This window comes from Myxine glutinosa, chromosome 12, assembly GCF_964187855.1.
Source record: "Myxine glutinosa chromosome 12, kmMyxGlut1.1, whole genome shotgun sequence".
In the NCBI taxonomy this organism is placed as follows: Eukaryota; Metazoa; Chordata; class Myxini; order Myxiniformes; family Myxinidae; genus Myxine; species Myxine glutinosa.
Window position 1 is genome coordinate 102,651,844 of NC_136272.1, and position 22,646 is coordinate 102,674,489.

General features: G+C 43.2%; 1 protein-coding gene across 8 annotated transcripts in view; it reads left to right on the forward strand.

Moving 5' to 3' along the window:
- The window catches only part of PCM1 (pericentriolar material 1), a 149,649-nt gene that overhangs the window by 78,515 nt on the left and 48,488 nt on the right, over positions 1-22,646 (forward strand). For 7 of the 8 annotated variants that reach the window (XM_068132244.2, XM_078766142.1, XM_068132242.2 and 4 more), the window contains exons 17-24: positions 2,804-2,973; positions 4,097-4,423; positions 8,640-8,892; positions 9,089-9,204; positions 20,477-20,526; positions 20,879-21,032; positions 21,155-21,284; positions 21,535-21,733. In XM_068132244.2, the coding sequence (XP_067988345.2) occupies positions 2,804-2,973; positions 4,097-4,423; positions 8,640-8,892; positions 9,089-9,204; positions 20,477-20,526; positions 20,879-21,032; positions 21,155-21,284; positions 21,535-21,733 (1,399 nt within the window). The remainder of the gene's footprint in view (positions 1-2,803; positions 2,974-4,096; positions 4,424-8,639; positions 8,893-9,088; positions 9,205-20,476; positions 20,527-20,878; positions 21,033-21,154; positions 21,285-21,534; positions 21,734-22,646) is intronic. The other variant, XM_078766141.1, reaches the window with a different exon arrangement.

Genomic DNA, 22,646 nt, shown 5'->3' on the forward strand with positions numbered 1-22,646 from the left:
TTTCTTTCTCATTTGGCCAATATCTCAGGCACCTTTTGAGCTAGGAAGCTAATATTTGGACATGACAGTGACCAAGTGATGTGGCTATCAAGGATATTTTTGATTTATTGATTAATCATTTAATCGATTAATTATTTATTGATTAATCAATTAATTATTTATTTTTTTATTAATGACATTTAATTAAATTTCTAAAAGATACATCTTCGGATGAAGCACGAGTGGTTTAGTTATGCTATTAGCCAATTGATTAAGAAAATATTTTGTGATAATCTTTTATTGATTTTAATTATACAATTAATCAATCAATTAGTGTACACCTCTCCTTCCCAATGCAGCCTCAATGAGCTGCACTGCGGTATTCCCGGGCGCCGGAGGTGCCCCGGCAATGCCGCGCTGTAGGATATTTAATTCTTTGGCATGGGGGTGGTGTACTTTGAATGTATCTGTACTTGTTCATTATTGAGGTTGATGTTTATTATCAGAGAAGAGCAAATTCTGTCAATTTGATTGTGTATACCCTTATGAAATAAAGTTTTATTATTATTTGCAGCGAAGCAATGTGACCAAGCCTTCCCCATCGCAATCCGCTTCAAAATCGTCGCTGAATGACCATTTTCGTAATGTTTTTCAGGCGACATTTTCGGGGTTTTTTCGCTTAGCAACGGATGCCATTTTGAAAAGGAAGTCTGTGATTTAGACCGATGCGCATGTCCCTCAAAGCGGAAGTCATATCGCGAACCTGAATGTGGGAAACTACATGCTATCTGCTTTGCCGGCCTAATTTTGTTGGAAATAAAACTCAACTTCCAAAATAGTTAGCTGAAAATCACACGTGAAGGTAAATACTACATCTTTTTGCCTTACACTGCCTTTCTGCGATGGGAAACGTACTTTTGGTTCCGTGTTTTTCCTATCACGTTACCGACACGCTACCAGTAACGATCGTTTCCGTGAAATCCGCAGGCCTGCAGCAGAGGAAGGCAAGGAAGTTAAATAACTCACTTGACACGATCCTGGCCGTCGCTGATTGGGACCTAACACCGTGAGATATCTAGATTTGATTGACGTCATTCCATAACAAACATCCAACAGTTACACCCCTTTATCCCTTGGGCCAATGGGCGATCTCCATGTTATCGAGTGCATATTAAACCTCATTATACAAGACAAGAGATCTACGCAGCAACACCGGAACACGAATTTATTTACTATGCGAGGTGATAGAAATAGGAATTAGGAAAAAAGTGAATCCGGATGGAAAGGAGTTTGTAAACATCGACATGACACATTGACACGTAGCACGGAGTTTAAACTGTAAAACGTGGTTCTGAAGGTTGCCTCTCGTGATCTCACCAGTTCGTTGTATTATAATCTATATACAATGCAACTAAATGGAGGGTGTCATTTGGCGCCCCATCCACTTCTTGCCTGGTGCGATCGCACCCAAAGCCACCCCCCCCCCCCCCCCCGCCTCCCCCTCCATCACTACGCCACTGGACCCACTCGTGTATTGAAAATCCTGGAAAGGGATGTGGTATTCATTTATTTATGATAAAAAATGGTGTACTCACTGAAAATAATCTTCCTAGCAATGGATGTTCAGGTAAAATAAATATAAAAGTCTCCCAAATATCGCTTTTTTTATTTGCATAATTATTTTTTGTTACAATTTGGACAAGATCACCCCCAAAATGCATATTTTGACAAAGTTTTCAAAAATTTATGGGGAGGCATGCCACCGGTTCCCCCCTAGAACGGAGTGCTTTTCCTTTTTTTTTCAAAACTTTTGCAGTTTCACCCATGTGTTGTGATCAATAAAATTTCTTTCAAAAATGACAATTAATAAAACTTGCATTTCCAAGAATTTGCCACAGCACATTGTCCACGGAAGGTGTGTCAAGAAGTGTATTCCCGCTCTGAGGCCAAGAGTGCTTGCTAGACACGAAAAATGCAGTGTGTGCGCGTGCACACCTGCACATTTTTTAGCTCACCTGGAACGAAGTTCAGGGGAGCTTATGCGATGGTGCATCGTCCGTTTGTCCGTCCATGAACACTTGCAACTTCTTCTCCGAAACCGCTGAAGTGATTGTGACCAACTTGGCACAAATGATATTTGTTGTGTGGTGACTAACGTTTGTTCATGGCATAAAAAAAAAATCGGGGTTAACCGAGGGTTCAAAGTGGATCCAGGTTTGACCCCCCCAAAATAGGAATTTGCTTTTTCCTCTGAAACTACACACACACAATATCGATGAAACTTGACCACAACCTTCACCACCAAAGTTTGTTCATGGCATTAAAAAAAAATCTTTCCCTTTGGGTGTCTGGGGGGGGGGGGGGGGTAGGGTGTGGCCCCCCAAAATTGGTATTTGCTTTCTTCTCAGAAACTACACACGCAATTTCGATGAAACTTCACCACAACCTTAATCACCCATGATGTACGAATGTTTGTTCAAGGCATTAGAAAAATTGTGGTCTGAGGAGGAATACGGGGTTGGGGAGGGAGGAGAGTTGCCCCCCCGAAATAGGTATTTTTTTTGTTTGTTTGTTTAAAGTCTTATGATTATGTTAGTATGATTCTACATGCTGCCCTGTCTTCTAGCAACCATTGCAATTGGTTTAAAATACCTTTAGTCAGTGCAGTATACTGTTTATTCTACCAGGTGAGTGCCAGGGGTATTGCCCCTATGTTTACATCACTGACCTTTAAAGCATGAGGTGTTTGATTATTCTGGAATTTTAAAAAGCATTACATTAAGCTGATAACTTGGAGTCTAATGTATGTCCTTTGCGGGTACAGCAGCAGCTTTGGTCGAAGATCCGGAGACATCAGGTTCTGAGAGAGGAACTCCGGCTGAAACGGAAACACCTTGAGGCCTTAATGGCACAGTCTGGCAACAGCTTGAACCTGACAGCAAATTGTGTGGAGACAGAAAGGCAGGCCTCAATCCCATATAGTCACACTGAAAGGTAAACTGTGGCTCAAATTCATGTAGATTTTGGTTTTAATGATAACATTTGTGCTCATTTACTCAGATCTATTCCTGTTGTGTTTTTTATTTATGTACAACAGCCTAAGTATGACATTTGGAAAATGTGAAATAAATGATTTTTTCACTTGATATCATTTTCTTTACTTCTGAAAAATGAAACAAAACACCCTCTTGGTTTTTTTTTAATGTCCAAGCCGAGGTCTACTAGAATCTGGAAAATTAGATCAGGACCATTTTGGTTCACAGGCACACTGATTATTTGGGATCTAATTGAGGGACTACAAAAAACTTTTTTTTTTTTTTTTTTTTTTTTTTACACAATTATCTCTAAGTATTTGAGCTAGCATTATTTTGACTGCAGATTAAGAATCTGCTTGAAAAGTTCACCTTAAACACCAGGTTTGGTGAGTCCAACTGCGATCGTTTAGGGATTGTCAGGGAAAATAGGTTTATAGGAATGGTCGTTGTCCATGTGTTACCATTGGCAGCGGGACAACTAGAAGTGGCCAAATTACCCTTAATATTGGGAACTGGCTCGAACAACTTCAGATCCTGTGTGTTCATACTTGTACCCAATCTTGACAAGTATCAGCAAACTGAGATGTTGTGGTTCATACGACTGGGTGATTTGACATAAAATGACCCTCCTGTCAACAGTCCTGGTGTTGGCTTAGCGGTTAGGGTGCCGGCTTGGGATCCAAGGATCCTGGGTTCGAATCCCGGTCGATCGCTGAATTAACGCCAGGGGGTTTGACTCAGCCTGTCATCCTTCCAAGGTCGGCAAATTGAGTACCAGCTTGCTGGGATGAATGATCCTGGTGTGTACCCCGGTTAGAATAGGTGCACCGTATCCCTGCGCATCGTAAGAGGCGACTAAGGGTTGGCGTCAGGAAGGGCATCCGGCCATAAAAACATTGCCTCAAACAGGGAACGATTATTGTCATGGGGCCCGCAAGGCTAACCCACGCTCTAGCGGGGAAAATGGCCTTAAAACGATCATTCATTCATTCATTGTCAACAGTATAAATATGGTCTCCCTTGCAAAAAAAATTATAATTCTAAATTGATCAATTTTTCTCTCTAATGTTTGGACCCTACAGGACAATGGCTACCTGGGGTGGATCGACACAGTTATTCCTCGATGATGAAGAATCTGAACAAGAAGGCTTGAGATCTTTGGTACTTGAGGATGCAACTCGCCAGGGTGACAAGGATGACGACGACGATGTTGATGATGATGATGATGACTATGAAGAGGAGGAGCAGGAGGATCTTGAGCAGGAAGATGAAGGGGAGATTGAAAATGAAGAAGATTGTGGAGGGAATCAGGAGATAGGTGTAGACAAGAAACCCTTGGATATCTATGCTGCTGATGTGGATTGCAGTAAGAGGCAAACGCCCCGTCGATCAAACATGTCCCGCCGAAGGTGAAGCTTTTTACCTTTTTTAACCACACTGCCTAAATCAAAATTGAATGTATATATTAAATTATTAATAATATGTATAATTCATTGTGTAAACTCTGTTTATCTAGCTTGAATTGCCATAAGGTGGTGGCATGATATTTATTGTTACGGCGCACAGTCTTCGGAAGACTGACGCATCCTACAGGCGGGTAGGGGCCGAGAGATCACCACATCCGCCTGTAGTTGGATCAAGACTGAACGACAGTTGGCGAATCCACATCAATAAATGGCTGAGCAAACCGAGACTAGTGAGACACTGTTAATGGTGCCTTCATGCGTGACGTCTGCTCATTTTCTTCACTTTGGACCAAACTAGACTCAGAAAAACTGACTTGTCTTTATCTGTTTTGTAGAGAATAACAGGATATAATTTACTGAATAAACGAACCGATTCTCAATGGACAAAATGTGATGAGGCAGAGTCAGAATAGACTTCAGAGACTTGGAACCGTTTCAGGCGGGTAATTGGTTCTGTGGAAATTAGGGTGTGATTCCCGGTTCCAATGGTGGGAATCGATTTTAACCGGGAAATCAATTTTTTTGCCGAAGCCTATTAGACACACATCTTTGGCAGGAGGATGAGGGGCTTACTAAAACACTTGATTTACACTGCCTCGTAATCACATGACACTTATGCTAACATGCACTATGAAATAACTGCAGTCACGTGAAAAAGTAAGTACACCCCATGTAAAGTTTTGACTTTTTCAACATATTTCAACATGCAGCTATTTGATCTTCATTTCAACAATATTGACAGATAAAGGTGATATAATATAACAAATATCATGAAACATTTACATTTTGTAGTCCATTGTATAATTTAAATAAACATAAATGCAAATTTCGCATGTGGAAAAAGTAAGTACACCCTTGGCTCTAATAGGTGGTATTGCCCCCTTTGGCAGAAACAACCTCAAGTAGGCGTTTCTTATAACTGTCTACCAGTCTCTGACATCGACTGGGAGAAATTTTTGCCCACTCCTCCATGCAGAATTCTTTCAGCTGTGCGATGTTTGAGGGGTTTCTTGCATGCACAGCTCGTTTCAAATCCCCCCACAACATCTCGATGGGATTTAGATCCGGGCTTTGACTTGGCCATTCCAGAACCCTCCATTTCTTTCTTTTCAGCCATTCCTTGGTGGATTTACTGGTATGTTTAGGGTCATTGTCATGTTGCAAGGTCCACCTTCGGTTGAGCTTCAACTTTCCGACAGATGGCCTCACATTACCCTCAAGCACCTTATGGTACAATGAAGAATTCATAGTGGATTCGATGATGGTGAGCTGCCCAGGCCCTGATGCAGCAAAGCTGCCCCAAACCATAATATTTCCACCACCATGCTTTACAGTTGGTATCAGGTTCTTGTGGTCAAATGCTGTCTTTGGTTTTTGCCAAACATGTCTTCTGGTACTGTGGCCAAATAGCTCTACCTTTGACTCATCTGTCCAGAGCACATTGTTCCAGAAGTGCTGGTCTTTGCCTCGGTGTTCATTGGCAAACTTTAGTCTTGCCCTGATGTTCTTTCTGGACAGCAAAGGTTTCCTCCTGGCACACCTCCCATGTAGATCAAATTTGTGCAGCCTCTTTCTAATGGTAGATCCATGCACTTTGACATCAACAGTGGCAAGAGCTACTTGTAGGTCCCGTGATGATATTCTGGGGTTCTTAGACTTCTTTCAGCATCTTGCGGTCTGCTCTCAGGCTGAACTTGCTGGGGTGGCCTGGCCTGAACAAGTTGGCAGTTCTTTGGAATCTTCTCCACTTGTCGATGATCTTCCGGACAGTCGAATGATTGATTTCAAATTGTTTGGAGATCTTTTTAAATCCCTGCCCAGACTTGTAGGCATCTATAACCTTCTTTCTGAAGGCCTCAGAGAGATCTTTTGATCTAGGCATGGTGACGCCGCACACTTCAACAACAAAGAGCAAACCAAAATAAATGTCTGAGGTTTAAATAAGACAGGTTCCTCCAAGATCCTTTCTAACGATGTTCTAATCATTTGCACCTGAGCTGGTGCACCTGATTCTAATTTTAGGTATTTGAAGTAGTGATAAATGTAGGGGTGTACTTACTTTTTCCACATGTGAAATTTGCATTTATGTTTATTTAAATTATCCAATGGACTACAAATTGTAAATGTTTCATGATATTTGTTATATTATATCACCTTTATCTGTCAATATTGTTGAAATGAAGATGAAATAGCTGTATGTTGAAATGTGTTGAAAAAGTCAAAACTTTACATGGGGTGTACTTACTTTTTCACGTGACTGTAGGTCCACAGCACAGACATCTTAACCCCGGAAGAGTCTGGTTAAAAGGACCATAACCAGCTGACTGTTTAACATATACATACACACAGCTCCCCTCTTAGTCGTAATCCGCAAGCAAAAAGAGAATTTCCCTCGTGTAAGTGGCCCTATGAAGTCCCTACGAAGGACGTATGAACCCCCTGGTGTTGGCAGGGGGGTTGGACCTCCCTGGTGTTGGCTTAGCGGTTAGGATGCCGGCTTGGGATCCTAGGATCCTGGGTTCGAATCCCGGTCGATCGCTGAATTAACACCAGGGGGGTTGACTCAGCCTGTCATCCTTCCGAGGTCGGCAAATTGAGTACCAGCTTGCTGGGATGAATGATTCCGGTGTGTACCCCGGTTTAGAATAGGTACACCGTATCCCTGCGCATCGTAAGATGCCACCAAGGGTTGGCGCCAGGAAGGGCATCCGGCCATAAAAACATTGCCTCAAACAGGGAACCATGATTGTCATGGGACCCGCAAGGCTAACCCCCCGCTATAGCGGGGAAAATGGCCTTAAAACGATCATTCATTCATTCATTCATTCATTCATTGTCACACTATGCACAGCACTTAAACTCTAATAATAACTATGTTCAAAAGGGGTGGGGAGCGGCTCTGACGAGCGAGGGGCATCATTTATATAATAATATGCCTGGTCATCTCTAGGTCTGTGTGTAACAATCTGTTCCACCCATTGGTTGGTCTGTCCGCCTACTCCACCCACAGTTTCAATCTGAAAAATCGTACGGTCGCTATGTTTGTGCTTACTGCTATGTGAAGCCAAAGACCTCTTTGGAGCTGTCATATTCACAATCGCCATGCCCTCACTACAAGTTTTCCTTTTCGTGTAAATTATCAAAATGAGAATTTAAAGGATTTTGAGCTGATAGCACCTTGGTCCTTGTGAAGATGGGCATCAGTGAGCGAGGCAGCAGTCTGTTGTCTATAGACCGCCTAAATAACTTTGCGGCATTCTCTCAAGCAGGGCTTTTACCACGGAGGCTACACGAGTCTTTGCTGTTATTTTCTCTTAAACGACTTGACCATGGACCATAAAACCCATGCCATTCATTATAAAGGTCTTTGTCTGAGGACTTCTGAGAATCTCGTGAGGTTTTGAAAGAAAACATTATTTAGTTTTAATGAATCTTGCGACATTATTTACTTTCAACAATGTGTATATCATCAGGAAGAAGATAATTGGTTTTGGGTCGTTTATTGGCATGATTAGTCTTGAGAGATGCAATTCCATGGGGTTTCCACATATGTCGCTTAGTTGTGAGTTGGAAAGGCGACCATGACAGGTCATGACATGTGTAAGCTATTTTGATTGTGGTTTCTGTGCAGTCTGTGATGGCATGATTAGGGGAGGGGAAAGTGTTTACATATTTTGATGTGGCAATGCCCGTTTGCTTTTGAGCAGGAGGCCAGAGTTTGAGGTGGGAGGTTGAGGATTTGGGGAGAGGTTGTGGACTTTCGGTGGGGGAAAGGGGGCTGAGCACTTTCAGTGGGGGAGAGTGGGCTGAGCAGTTTCAGTGGGGTGAGGGGGAAGGTGTTGAGTTATATTGGTGGGGAGAGGGTTTTGAAGGCTTGAAGTATTAATAACAGTCAACATTATTTACCGCCTCTGGTTCAGCCAGTGGTGCAACAAGACAGAGCGTGCATACATGCAGGCCCCCGAATTGTAGTCAGAGGTAAGAGGTCGTGCTCCCTCCAGGTCTTGTGGAATTCCTGGAGTGCTAAAATAAGATTGTGTTGTTGGGTATCACACAAACATATTGTGCACAGTTTTGTTGTTAGAAATAAAGTTTTGTGGTTCTGTCTATATATGGTTTATATTTGCCTCTGGACTAACAAAGTGTGTACTTTCCACAGGTGGGATAAAAGTCTGACCCCTGAGGATGCTCTGAAGAGCGGTGAAGGCCCCTTTGTCCTACGACAGGAGAATGTTGTACAAGGGAGAAACGGCCAAAGCCCACAGAGAATAAGGCGCCAGGAGAATAGCTGCTGGGTGTCTGAGCTCTCCTTTAATGAGAAGCAACAGCAGTGGCAGATGCAGTTGGACCAACTAAAATCTCGACTTGAGTACAACACTGCCATGTGCAACACTCTTCTGCAGGATCAACAGGTTTGTACTTGGTAATGATTGGCTCTTATGAGCCTCGACAACTATTTTTGTTCTTTCCCAGATCACAATGAATAGTGCCAATTATGATATTGAAAGCTGTTTGCAGCACCATTCACATGTGAAAGCATTGTATCTTTTTTGCTGTTTTGATCATCTTGTTAGCTGCTCTCTTCAAACACTTTTCTTTCCGCTTCAGAGTTTTCTGAGTCGCTCTCTGCCAGGACATATGGAAAACAAACAGACCATGCTCATGTTTCAACATCTCAACTTCTGCATCTCCCAGCTGTTAGTCCAGCAAAATGACATGCAAAGGTAAGACCTGTGGGCTCGCACATGGACGAGCTTTTCAAAATTCAGCATTTGAATCTTGTCTTACTTTTTTGTTGTTGCTGTTGGGTGTGTGACAAGGCCAAATTGATTCGACTTTGGTGAAGATTTGGATACGGATACGAGAATTAAAAAATAATTTTTAAATAGTTCTTCACATTGAGAGATGTGGCCAAAGACGATATATAGCACGATATTTCAAAAAGTTATGGAGGGATTTTGACAAAGCTTAGTAGATCAGTTAGGTATGTAACAATAACAAGCCAATTAGATTTTGGTTAAGGTCTGGATGCCGATCCGACCTAACGCTGGGATACAAAATGTAAACTGTTCAGCCTGGTGAACGTATGCGCTCTACCATGTGTTCAAGTTTCTTCTACGATTGCTTGCTTTGCAAATCTTGTTTGGCCAGTTGTGTTTTGACCAACTGGCCTATGTAAGGGTTTTTTTTACGGGATAGCCCGTAGGGTAAAGCTGTCTAGAACAGTGTTTGTCTGTCCGTATGTATGTATGTTCTTCACAAACTTGTACCAATCAGAGCTGAAGATCTGGTCACATGATCGGGTGATGTGATTACGTCGTACAACGGCTGACTCCACACACTGCCATTTTGATTTGTATGCTGTTCATCCTGAAAATATCGTTGAACCTGTCATATATCGCAATCGCCATGCTCTACCTCTACGTTTTTCATTCAGTGTGAAACACAAACAGATTGTTAAAATGGACATCAAATATCAAAAGCATAGGTGTTATCATGGGTCTTCCAACGACACAGTACGTATAGGCCTTAGGCTTCATGTCTTTATGGCTCACCTTCAGGCTGCTTCGGACAAATTTGCCCAGGTTTATTAATACAGTAGTATCGTTTTTGTGGTAATAATAATAATAACGTTAATAATAATAGCAAGCATTCTGAGTATTGCACTGCAATACATGTCCCCTACCAAAGTTCAAAGTGCCATAACTTTGTCAAAAATGATCGAATATGCAAATTTATGCACGGTTGATGCTGGTTTTCAAACTTGATCTGAGGTATGCTGAGACACGTGTCACGCCTCGCCTTGTTGATAAGCCCGCAAGGTCGCTCCGTGGAGCAGCCTGCACGTATTGCACTGTGTGAATTATATAATTACCAACTCACGGTCCGAGGTACTAGTGATTCAAGAGACTTAAAAAAATAAAATAATATTTTTTCGTTTCATTAACGAATCTGCCAAACCACGTGCCCTATCGCAAATTCCAAAAAGATATTTTGGTAGACTGACATGCTGAACAGATCTGTGAAGTTTCCCCTCGATTGGATCAAAAATGAGGGAGGGGCTCGGTTTTAAAGGTTCATGCTTTAAAACGTCATAACTCTGAAACCATGTGACGCATGACGTCGTGCTTCCAGACTTTTTTGTTCGTCATGGATATGCGATTCTGCCTGCAAAGTTTGGCCTCGATCTGTTCAGCCGTTGCAGAGAAAAAGGGGTTTTCGTTTTTTCACGAAAAACAATATGGCGGCCAAACCACGTGACCTGTGACGTCATAATTACCATTAAAATATTCTACAGACCGAGTCCCCCCTACGGTGACAATTTGATCTCAATCGGTCTAATTATTGCAGAGAAAATGGTTTTTAAAGGAAATTAAAACTTAAAATGGCACTGGGTTAAGGAGCATCAGAATTATCAGAATTACCAAAGTTCAAAGTGCCATAACTTTGTCAAAAATGATCGAAACGTCGTGAAGTTCGAACTTGATCTGTAACTTATCATGAGGAAACCATGTACCAAGTTTGAAATCATTAGCATTAAGAGTTTAGAAAAAAAGTCTGGAAATCTGTTCCTTGCGTGACGGACTGTCAGACTGTCGGACTGACGGACTGTCAGACTGTCGGACTGACGGACTGTCGGACTGACGGACTGACGGACTGACGGACTGACGGACTGACGGACTGACGGACTGACTGACGGACTGACGGACTGACTGACTGACTGACTGACGGACTGACGGACTGACTGACAAACCTATAGTCCCCTCCGGTGTACACCGGTAGGGGACTAATAATATAGTAAATGTAATCATAACGCTGCAATCTCTTTGTCATGACTGAAGAGTTACTGGATTGAAGCGGTGTCTAGTTCATTGTTGACTCGATGAGAAGTGGTGTACTAATTATCCCGGGAGTAAGGAATTGGCCTCGGTTTATTGATACAATAACATCGTCTTCACAATAATAACAATGACGTTACGATTATGTTTACTATATTATTATTAACACTGCAATCCCTTTACTGTGACTGTAAAGTTACTGGATTGAAGTGGTGTATGGTTCATGACTCGATTAGAAGTGGTATTCTGATGACTGCTAACATGCTGTAACTAATTCGCTGGGGGTGGTGGGTGGTGGGGAGGGAGGAAGTTGGGGTGGGGGTGAGAGTTGGAGGTTGGGGGAGGACGTCGTCAACCCTGCATAAAAAACTGGGTGTAGTGGTGGGGGTAATAATGCTCAATGCCTGCAACAAACACGTTACATCTTAACCAAGGTCACGCGTCTTGTTCTGCAGGTGTGGATGCTCAGTCGTGAGCGTTCTGGGTATATTCTTCTTATTCCTCGAATCCTTTCTCCATCTGACACGGATCTTACTTTCCAACTCTGCCAATGACAGTTTCTGGTCAGGCCGGACATTGTGATGACTATCAACAACAAAAGCCAGTATCAGAGCCAGTGGCAGTGTGGAGTCATGCTAAAATGTAATACTTGCATTATTTTCAACCTGGTATCCCCACCTACTAGAGTAGCTCATGGTGGTTGAGTATGCACTTTATTGTACAGACCTAAACTCTTCAGGAATCCACTAATTGAAGGTCCAGGAACAATATTTGGTTGGTAACACATTTGCCACTGACGGCGAAATAACTGAAATGGCCACACCCCTTTTTGGGCCACGCCCCCTTTTTTGCCGTGACTGTATCTACAGAACCGTTGGACCTAGGAGGTTGCCCGACCACTCAAAATTTGCGCAATGGCCACATTATGGGGGGTCAGTAATACATTTTCATATCCAAAAGTCAATGGTTTTTAAGATAATTGCCAAAAACCGATTTCAACATGTTACGAACTACAATATTATTCGTAATTGTTCCTGTTCCTGTTCCTATTGTTCAATTACTTGATTCCTGAAGAGTCTAGACTAGACTAGAGTCTAGACTAGAGTCAAGACTAGAGTCTAGTCTAGACTAGAGTCTAGACTAGAATTTAGTCTAGAGTCTAGACTAGAGTCTAGACATGGCTAGAAATTCCGGTCATGGGTGTTTTGTCGTTGAGCCTGCATGCAGGCAGCGGTATCCCATAAAACAACATGGCGTCGCACCGAGAAGCAAGTTTGGCCGGACAAACTATAGCAGATGGGGTACGCTGTTCCTTGAAGATTGCCTGGACCTACAAAGGAAGTTCCCGGGTATCTACAGATGCTTTACAGATGGTGGATGGGTGATGTACCACACTACCCGACAAGGCAGTGCAGTAGGATTTGACATGGCACTCGAGAAGTGTTACAATAAACCCGCCAAGGTTGCTGGAGGTATCATTGGGATGACCAGACAGAAAGAAGCAGTAGCCTTATGGAATCTCCTAAAGCATGAGAAAGATCTTCATGTGGCACAGCTGCTGGAATGGTGCAACTTGGGAGACAAAGATGACAGTGAGCTGAGCCTACACCATGAGTTCAATCCAAGTTCTACGAAGATTGGCCATGTTCGTGCAAAGGCCCTTCTGGATTACATAAAATCCATCAACAATCCGTTCGACGCTGGAATCAGACTTCAGAACATCTCTACTGGAGCTGACATTCCCCAGGAGGTTGTCGACGGATTACTTGAATGCCTGGAAATTGGTGAGAAGAGTTATGAAGAGTTTGTTGAGACCAGATTTCAGGATAAGGAGAAGCACCTACATGATACAATCCCTACCAACCGCAAGACTGTTTTCGTGAAACGTACTTCTACTCCGTTCACAGCGAAGAAATCGATGGCGAAAAAGGATGCAGCGGAAACGGTTAGGTACATTGACTATGCTAGAGAAAGAGGGTACAGCATGCTAGAACTCCTGAAGTATGAATTGACCAGCACATCCCAGTTCCTCACCACTGAATGTAAAGATGGCGTCAAATTGAAGAAGCCCGATAAAGCCTCCTTAGCCAGGGAACTTGTCAGTCGCCTTCCACAGGAGACGAGGAATGTAAAGAGTGACGCTCAGATGACAATAGTGGACTTCATGGCACTTGTGCGTAAACTACCGATGAAAAAGATGGGCCTTCACACATTCGGGGAATTGGCTGAGAGTCTTTCCAACAGGATTCTTGCTACAGGCTCCGTGTCCACAAGAATAGACATTATTTTTGATGTTTATCAAAAATCATCAATCAAGCAAATGGAACGGGCACAGCGAAGTTCCTCAGAACAAATCACAATCACCATTGGGTCTGACAATCAGAAACTCCCTGTCGATCTTGATATGTTCTGGAGCTCAATGTTGAACAAAGTTCGGTTGCAGGAGTATGTCTTCAAGTGGATGCTGCAGAATGTCGAGTCGGACAAGGAAATATTCTTTGGAGGAGTATATGGGGGTGAATGCAGGAAACTGTTAGCTGGCACTGAAACACAGATCGCAGAGCTCTCAAGCAACCAAGAAGAAGCCGACGACAGAATCATGTTCCATATTAATGATGGTGTTGTGAAACACGGGGTTCAATCAGTCTTGGTCGACTCGCCTGACACAGATGTCTTTGTCAACCTCATCTTCCACTTCAACACAACCTGGCAACTACAAAAGCTGTACGTGAAGCTTGGTAACCGGAAAACAAAGAAAACTGTACCAGTCCACATGTTGGTTGATCAACTGGACAACGGTTTGGTGTCGTGTCTCCCAGCCATTCATGCTCTCAGCGGTTGCGACAGTACCAGCAAGGTGGGTCCAAAGCTGTCTGGCCTGAAAGCATCCATCGATCTCTCCCTACTGGAAGGGTTTGGTGTAGAAGAACTGTCACCACAGATAACAAGCAATGCTGAAAAGTTCCTTGTGTCTGGATTAAAGAAGACCGACTGTTCCACTTTCGATGAATATCGATGGGAGCAGTACCACAACTCCAAGAAAGAACTGGACTTCAACCAGCTTGTGTGCTGTTCATCAACGCTACGAGAACACATAAAGCGAGCATTTCTTCAGTGTAAGATGTGGTTGCAAGCCCCAACTCCTGCCGTCACCAAACCAGATCCACTCCAGTATGGGTATGAAGCAACGGACGTTGGCATAACACCAGTGATACTGCCAGTATCGTGCAGGCCCGATGACCTGCCTCCTCCATGCAAATGCCCAAGAGCATGTATGAGTACCAAAACGTGCACTTGCAGAGACAGGAACATTAAATGTGTCACGTTTTGTGGCTGTAGTAAAGGCGAAAAGTGTAGAAATCCAAATAAGTAAATTCCAAAATAGGATGATGCAAAAGGTATAAGTGTCATATAATGTTGTGGCCTTGGTGGTATCATACAATTGTAGTTCGTAACATGTTGAAATCGGTTTTTGGCAATTATCTTAAAAACCATTGACTTTTGGATATGAAAATGTATTACTGACCCCCCATAATGTGGCCATTGCGCAAATTTTGAGTGGTCGGGCAACCTCCTAGGTCCAACGGTTCTGTAGATACAGTCACGGCAAAAAGGGGGCGTGGCCCAAAAAGGGGTATGGCCATTTCAGCTATTTCGCCGTCAGTGGCAAATGTGTTACCAACCAAATATTGTTCCTGGACCTTCAATTAGTGGATTCCTGAAGAGTTTAGGTCTGTACAATAAAGTGCATACTCAACCACCATGAGCTACTAGAGTAACCCAGGTCATACTATTCTCTTCAACTGAAGTATCAAACAATCCTGGCTATGCCGCTGTTGGACTTTTGGTCTTGTTTCCTTTTGCATACATAGTTGAGGCGCCTGGAAGAGCTGGAACTCTGAACGGATCAGGACGGAACAGACAAAAACAGGATGCAAAACACACATGCATGAGGTGGAAAGGGTGGACATAGAAGGAAACTCCAAAAAGGGAAAACTGGAAAATTTGGAGCGATTTGCGTGGTGTTAATAAGGGTAAGAAAATATTAATGTTTTTGGATTGGGGATGATCTGAGATTGTAGTGAACAGCTGTCTTGACGAATGAGATTGAAGAGGATGTGGAAGTTGATGCCACAGATGGAGAAAAAGAGGAGCAAATGAGTGGAGGTGAGCAGTTATCCTGGATTTAGGTAATTTAACCAAAATAAGGTTGATGGTGGACCGTATGAGCCCTGCAGAAACCTGGGGGAAGGGTGGGGAGACAAAGCACAGAAAGAGCAGAGGGTGCAAAACCAGAAAGGAGGCGGTAGAAGACAGAGAGACCACAGACCTGTCTGTGATGGGTAATGTGATCGGCCCATAGACTCAGCTTCATCATGGGGGCTTCCAATGATCTTGAAGTGCTTGGTTACCACAGTGTCAAGCTGAGCAAGATGTGAGGCAGTGGAGTGCAGTACTCCATCATGCTATGGATGAAGGAAGGCATTGTTGGTGGATAGGAGTTCAGTGTGCCAAATAAGGACATTGTACGATGGAGGATACCAAATGGGCAGCTGGCTTTGGGGGGCAAACTTTGAAATGTGGTTTGTCCAAGAATGATCATGGCTGATGGTGAGACATCACATGGCTGATTGCTGATGGTGAGTTTGAATATTTGGGATTGTTAAGAAAGTAGATGGGGGTTGGAGTTGCCAGACCATCCTTTCGGAGAGGGATAGTGAGAGTGTGAGATTTTTCAGGATTGGAAGACATATTCCTAGTATTTGGCCAGCTTGTGATTTTTTTTTTTTTTCCCAAGGTCTGAAGAAATGGAAGAAGCTACCGCCTGTCTGTCTGAAGGATGAGGGGTGTCAAGGCACAGGTTGGAGCCATCGGCAAATAGATAAAGGGGATTTTCCAGAAAGTCAGGGAGATCATTCATGAAGATCAGGCCTTGTACTGCACCCAGAACACTGCCTTGGGGCATTCCAGTCTCGACAGGAAGAGGAGATGAAAAGGTTCCGTTGGGTGCCATACATTGGCTACGAGAGTAGATGAAGTCGGTAAACCATGTGTGGAGTTAGCCTTAGATGCCATAGGCAGAAAGTTTGGGGAATAAGGCAGGATTCCAGAGTGCATCAAAAGCATGAGATGTGTCCAGGGAGACGGCCCTGATCTCATGTCTGACATTGAGTTTCTCCATCAATTGTTGGGTGAGTTAAAGCAACTTGTCCAAGGTAGAACGAGTGCCCTGTTCTGAATCTGAATTGGTGAACTGAGATGAGGCCATTGGAAAAAAGGCCAGATTTCACATCAACTGTGATGATGGATTCCATGACCTCGCTGATGATTGGAAGTAAGCTGATAGATCTGTAGTTGAGGGGGATCTGTTTTTGCAAGTTGTTTGTCATGTGGTGATGTTGGCTGATTTCCGAGCAGATATAAGATGACCGAGAGCAAAGGATAGGGTGGGAAGGGCAGAGAGAAGGATGTGCAATCGAGCAGCAGAGTAGGTTTTTTGAACATGTGAGCTGATGCCATCTGGTCTGTTTGCAGAATCAGAGTTGATGGTGGCAGAATTTTTTCTACCTTTTCAGGTGCAAAACAGAGTCCAGGGGCAGTTGTGTATGACTGGGAATGGTGGGTACAGAGAGTGATGGCTTGTGGACACATGATTTGGAAGTAAACACAGAATTGAGGCATTTAGCATTCTCACGAGCGGAGTCGGCTGTGGTGCCATTTGAAGTGAGGGATGTAATGGAAGGGGAGCATACACCAGAGACAAAATTAACAAGGTGCCACCAGAATTTAGAGGAGAGACAAGTTTGAAAGCTCATTATTGAGGTTGGACAGATGTTGTTTTCCTCTTCTTAGAGTGGCCACACACACTTGTTGCAGAATTTTTGGAAAGCACCAAGATTGCCTTCACGCACATTTGCATGAATATACAGTACTTTATTTCCCCACAATGGATTTTAATTGATGGCAACCCTCTAGATTAGACTCCCAAATCAGCACCCACTGAGTTACACTCCCAAGCCAATGTGATGAACAAGTAAACATCATTCCTCTTTCGTAAAAGTGCACTCTACCTCAAACATAATGCCACCATATCTCCTTCCCAGTAGGGCTGGGTGATATTGATTAATTATTGATTTTCTACTAATCTATTGGGGAGAGAGGAGTGTACACGGTCGATGTTTATTTAACCCTAATGATGAACAACTGCACAATAGCTTGAATATATCATTGATGATCTCCATTTAATCTGTCCTGAAATCGATGTAAACACTTTTGTGTGCTCTCATTGAAAGCAGTGTTTGTGTCATTGTCAAACGCATCATATTAATGGTTATTTTCGAAACAATAATTGCAGAGTAGCGAAGAAGCCATATTAAAGTATCCAGATTTATTCATCGTTTTGCTAGGACGGCATTACACCTAGCGCTAGGCTATGCCTCTACAGATGTGCACGTCATTGCAGTGTCCAGCACTCAACTTGTCCTGTGCTTATATATTGCTTTAAAGTTTGTTTGTATATTCTTTGTTTACAATGGCAGGGGTGGGGGAGGGAAATGGGGTGTTTGGGCCGGGGGGGGGGGGGGGTGAAATGCACATCTGCTGCAATGGTGGGCGTGAGGGGCAGTGTCGCTTGGTGATGGGAATATTGAGAGAGGGGGGGAGGTAGAGGGGCCTGGGCAATGGCGGAGTGGATGGGAGGGGTGGGGAGAGGGATAGGGGAGCAAGGAGGGTGAGGTGAGAGAGAGGGAGTGAGGAGGATGACGGGTGGGGGAGGGGGGGTTGAGGAAGGGTGGGAAGCTGGGGAGGGGGGTTGAGGAAGGGTGAGAAGCTGGGGAGGGAGGGAGGCGGGGAGAGCGAGAAAGGGGGCTAGCAAAAGAAAAGGTTCCCGGTGTAGCCAGTGTCCCTCCCTCCAACTCTACTCCTTCCCTCCAGACTCCCAACCCACTCCTACCACCCTCCTCCATCCTTTCCCACCCTCTCCCCACCTCACCCCACTCTACCTCCGGACTCCCAACCCACCTCCGGAATCTCCTCCCTGGGGCATATATAATTATTATTTTGTCAATAATACTGTAATACAGTTCAGTATTGTGGTTTTATAATCACCCCCCTTTTTTGTAATGGTGCAATCACCAACTCCCCCCTTTTTGTAATGGTACAATCCACACTTTGAATCGGGAAACAGGTAAAGTGAAACGGGCCCGAACTTCACAAACGTAAGCATAGCACTCAAAGTTGAGCATCAAAGTCAAAAGACCAAGCAAATGAAAGGTAAGAGAACGGTGAACAGCGGGGGTGTTCCATTAACATGCTGCTTATATAACGCTTGTCAAGCAACTTAAGCATTTGCGCAAGCACCTCCAACGAAATGGTCGAGATGCCCAGAGTGTCCAACAATGTACAAATTGGACAAATAAGCACTTTTTTTTTAAAAAGAGTCGGAACTGCTGCTGAGGCCAATTCTGCAGGTAAAAATTGGAGATTCAGTTCAAGTGAATAGATTCTCGAGCTTTTTGCATGTTGCATGTAAAACGTGTGTGGAAATTAAATAAAGGCACGATGCTGGCATCTCTCGAGCATTGCGATGCATACAGGAATACAGCGATTCGTAGGTATGAAGATCAGCGATATTACGATTCATATATATGAAGCTTTATTGTACAGAAACCGAGGCAAGCCATTTGAGGCATTATGAGGCAAGCCATTTTTAAATGAGGAGGGTGAGGGGAGAGGGATTGAGGAGGATGAGGGGTGAGGGAAGGAAGGTGGGGAGAGTAAGAAAGAGGGCTAGCGAAAGCTGAGGTCTCTCCCCCCCCCCCCCCCCCCCATCCCTTTGTTACGGATTCGTCACTTCCGGTGTTGTGGTTTTCATCCACTTGAAACATCTCTGGTTCTATGTATTATTATTATTATTATTATTATTATTGTTTGAGGGAAACAGCCATTATTATGGTCAAAAGGTAAAAAGGTTAATGTTAAATGAAACAGGAAACCGGATCGGGAACCGGAAGACGAAGAAGAAGAGGAGGTGAGAAAAAAGAAAGTAGCGAAAAGTCTGACAAGAAGCTGGTTGCTTTGCATTCTGGATCGAACGTTGTCGAGCAAGAGTCACGAGTGAACTTTGAATTTCTTGGATAGGAATTCCTGCGATAGGGGTTATCGCTGTGACTGATCAACCTGGGTGTCAGGTTTGGCGTTGGGATTCTGAAGAATCATCGCCGGGTCGTCGCGACTCGAACGAGCTGTCGGCCATTTTGATTCGTGCGCTTAGCGCGTCAAGCAAGCTATTTTCTTCCTCGGCCATTTCCACCGCTTTCAGACGTATCTGATGTGTGTGTGTGCACTGTGGCTTTTGGAAGATTAATTTGCGGTTCGCCGACTGAGCCGTGAAAGTTCAGACCTGGAGGGCGCCTTTGGATTTCCCATTCGCCTTGAGTTTGCTTTACGCAGTTTTGGACCACGTGACTCTTTGCGCCGCTTCGGCCGCATACACCTTTCTGCTGTTTTGGCGGTGTGACCGGGCCCGTCATCTGAACGGGGTTCGGGTTTCGATTCGACATCGCTCTAATGATCACTGGAGGGGATCAACTTTGAGCTATGGAGACATTGGGGAATGTTCTTTTTCACTCACTTGGAGCACAGTGAGTTATCCAATACTAGCTGATGGTACCATCATAAGATGTGTTGATTGTACTTTTGATTGCTATTATTGTTTTATCGTTATTCTTGTGTGATTTTTAATACAATATTTGTTTGTTGATAACCATTGGTGTGGTTTCCCTATTGATTTTTGACACAGAATAACATATTTTTCTGCCGTGGCTCCTCTCGGGGCTCGGAGGTACACCGTGACCAGGGGGTCGGGAAGGAGCACGTAACACCTTCCCCTTCTTTCTCCCATTCCTTCCCCTCACTCCTCCCTCTGGACTCCCACCCCACACTCCTCCCTCCGGACTCCCACCTGAAATTTAGTCGGCAGGTTGGGAGTGTGACAAGGACGAATTGATTCGGATTTGGTTCAGGCCCGGATCCAGATCCGGCCCACCAGTAGGATACAAAACGTAAACTGTTCAGCCTGGCGGAGGTATGCGCTCTACTGAGTGTTGTTCTAGTTTTTTTGATGTGTTTCTGCATTTCTATCCTTTTCCATATTCAGACAAATCCAGATGCTGAACAACCAGTGGAAGCAGCAACAAGGACCAAGGAGTGAGTCGGCATCCAATACATTAGTGCCATCTCTCAGTAGATTATACAGCCATCTAATTATATTATACTAACCCTTCCCTCCCTCACAATTCAACGTTGTTCTTGCTTAAATTTCAGCTTCAGTGTTTTGTCCACGTGCTTTCCACCGTGATAGCATGTTAGGGTTAATGCGAGGTCAAATTGTTATAGCATTGCTGAGCACTATAACAGCACACATGGTATTGTCTCATCTCAGAAGCCATTCAAAGCAAGTTTGATGATTTATAAATCTATTGGTGGTGCTATAACTGTGATATCTGAAGGGCAGAATGTAAATGTTGGACTCATTGCTTCTTGTTCAACGTCTCCCTAGTATTTGGAGTCGATCCTCAACTACAGCCGTTTTCCAATCTGCAAGGGATTCCACAGAAGATGCCGAATACTGATGTTCCAATGCCTTCCGAGTCCATGTCTTTTGTAAAATCTTTGGAAACAACGGAGGCTGCGATACAGCAAGAATTTAGAAGGTTTTTATTAAAAGCTTTCTTATATTTAAATACAAAATTCATGATCAATGAAAACCATGCTTAGTTCAATGAAGGGTAAGTGTGAAATTGTACAATCATTTCTGATCCGTTTGTCTGCACAGCCAAAGGTCAAGCACTTCAAAACTGACCGAAAAGGCGTTTGAAATGCATGGGGATGTCACATATCCTGTCAACAAATCAACAAACAGGGTTTACAAAACTGATGGCAAGAAATCACAAAGCTCCAAACAGGTTTTTTAAAAATTTTCTTTACTTCGGCTACTTTTTCATTGCACAAATCGAATCAACAATTTAGGTTTATGAACACTTGAAAATATTCTGCACTCGGTTTGAAAACCAAAATTTTGGGTGCTGCTTTTAGTGGTTTTGGATGGTGGATTTGTTTTAGGCTCGATCGGTCGATGAAACACCGAACTGCAGTTAGCAGAGAGAGTCCATTCATGCATTTTGTTGTTTCTTATAATCTCCCTTTTGTGGACAGTGTTTGACTAGCGGGGTACAAGGTGAAGCATCTGTGACAAACTCGAGTCAATTTTCTGAGCTGAGAAGTCCCAGCTCGGTCACTGCTGTCCATCAAGGAAAAAGGTCTAAAGCCTTCGCAAGTCAAGTCAATAGAGAGGACAAAAATAAAGTGAAGAACAAGAATTACAATCAAAGCAGGAAGGATAGCTCTGGAACAGGTGAGTCTTTTCAAGGGATATTAAAGGTAAATTGTGAATTCCTAATTATTGTAGAGTACTTCTTATATCTTTTATTGCTGAATTCAAATCTATTTACAGTACAGTATATGCCCTGCCCCCCTTACCCAACAATCTATGCCCTTTTGATAAAATTAAAATAATCACGTATCTTTAAAATAAATAAACTATAATGTCTGAGGCATTTTGCAGATCTCTTTTAATGTAATTATGATTTTATGTTTTTGGGTTGTCCATCTGTCTTGTCTGTAATCGAATTTTGTTCCCGCAATAACTTGTGAACCACTAAAATGATTTTTAATATTATGATGCAATGACAAACTGATTCGATTTTAGGTTCAAGGGGTCAAAGTTCATGTTTCCTTTCGTTGAAAGTAGCAGATTTTCGTTACTGTGATAACTTGTGAACCACTCAAGAGATTTCAACCATACTTGACATACTTATGGACTGTAATGCAATGATGAACTGTTTTGATTTAAGATTGAACAGGTTATAGGTCATGTGCTCTTTGAAAATCATATTGTGGATCATAACACGAGTTCGAAGAATTCTGATGTCTGTTTTGTATCTTGCTCTCTCAAGAGTTTTAAATTTTAATGTGACTTTTAACTGAGATCAAGTGTATCAGGCGGTTGACATATAACTTGGGCGGAGGCATGTCCATTGATGCTTTCACATCAAAATCTTTTTCTTTTTTTTCTTTTTCTTTACGTTTCATGCACACTCACTCAAACCCAACGAGAGATTATAATTCATCAGGGTGGGTGTGCAATGCAATAAGCAAGTTCGTAGATCCACTTTCTGCATGTTTGGGACATTTACCTGACCTAGTCTGGTTTGATCGGGAATTAAATTTGCGTACTTCCATTGAGCTTTACTTCATTCATTACTGAT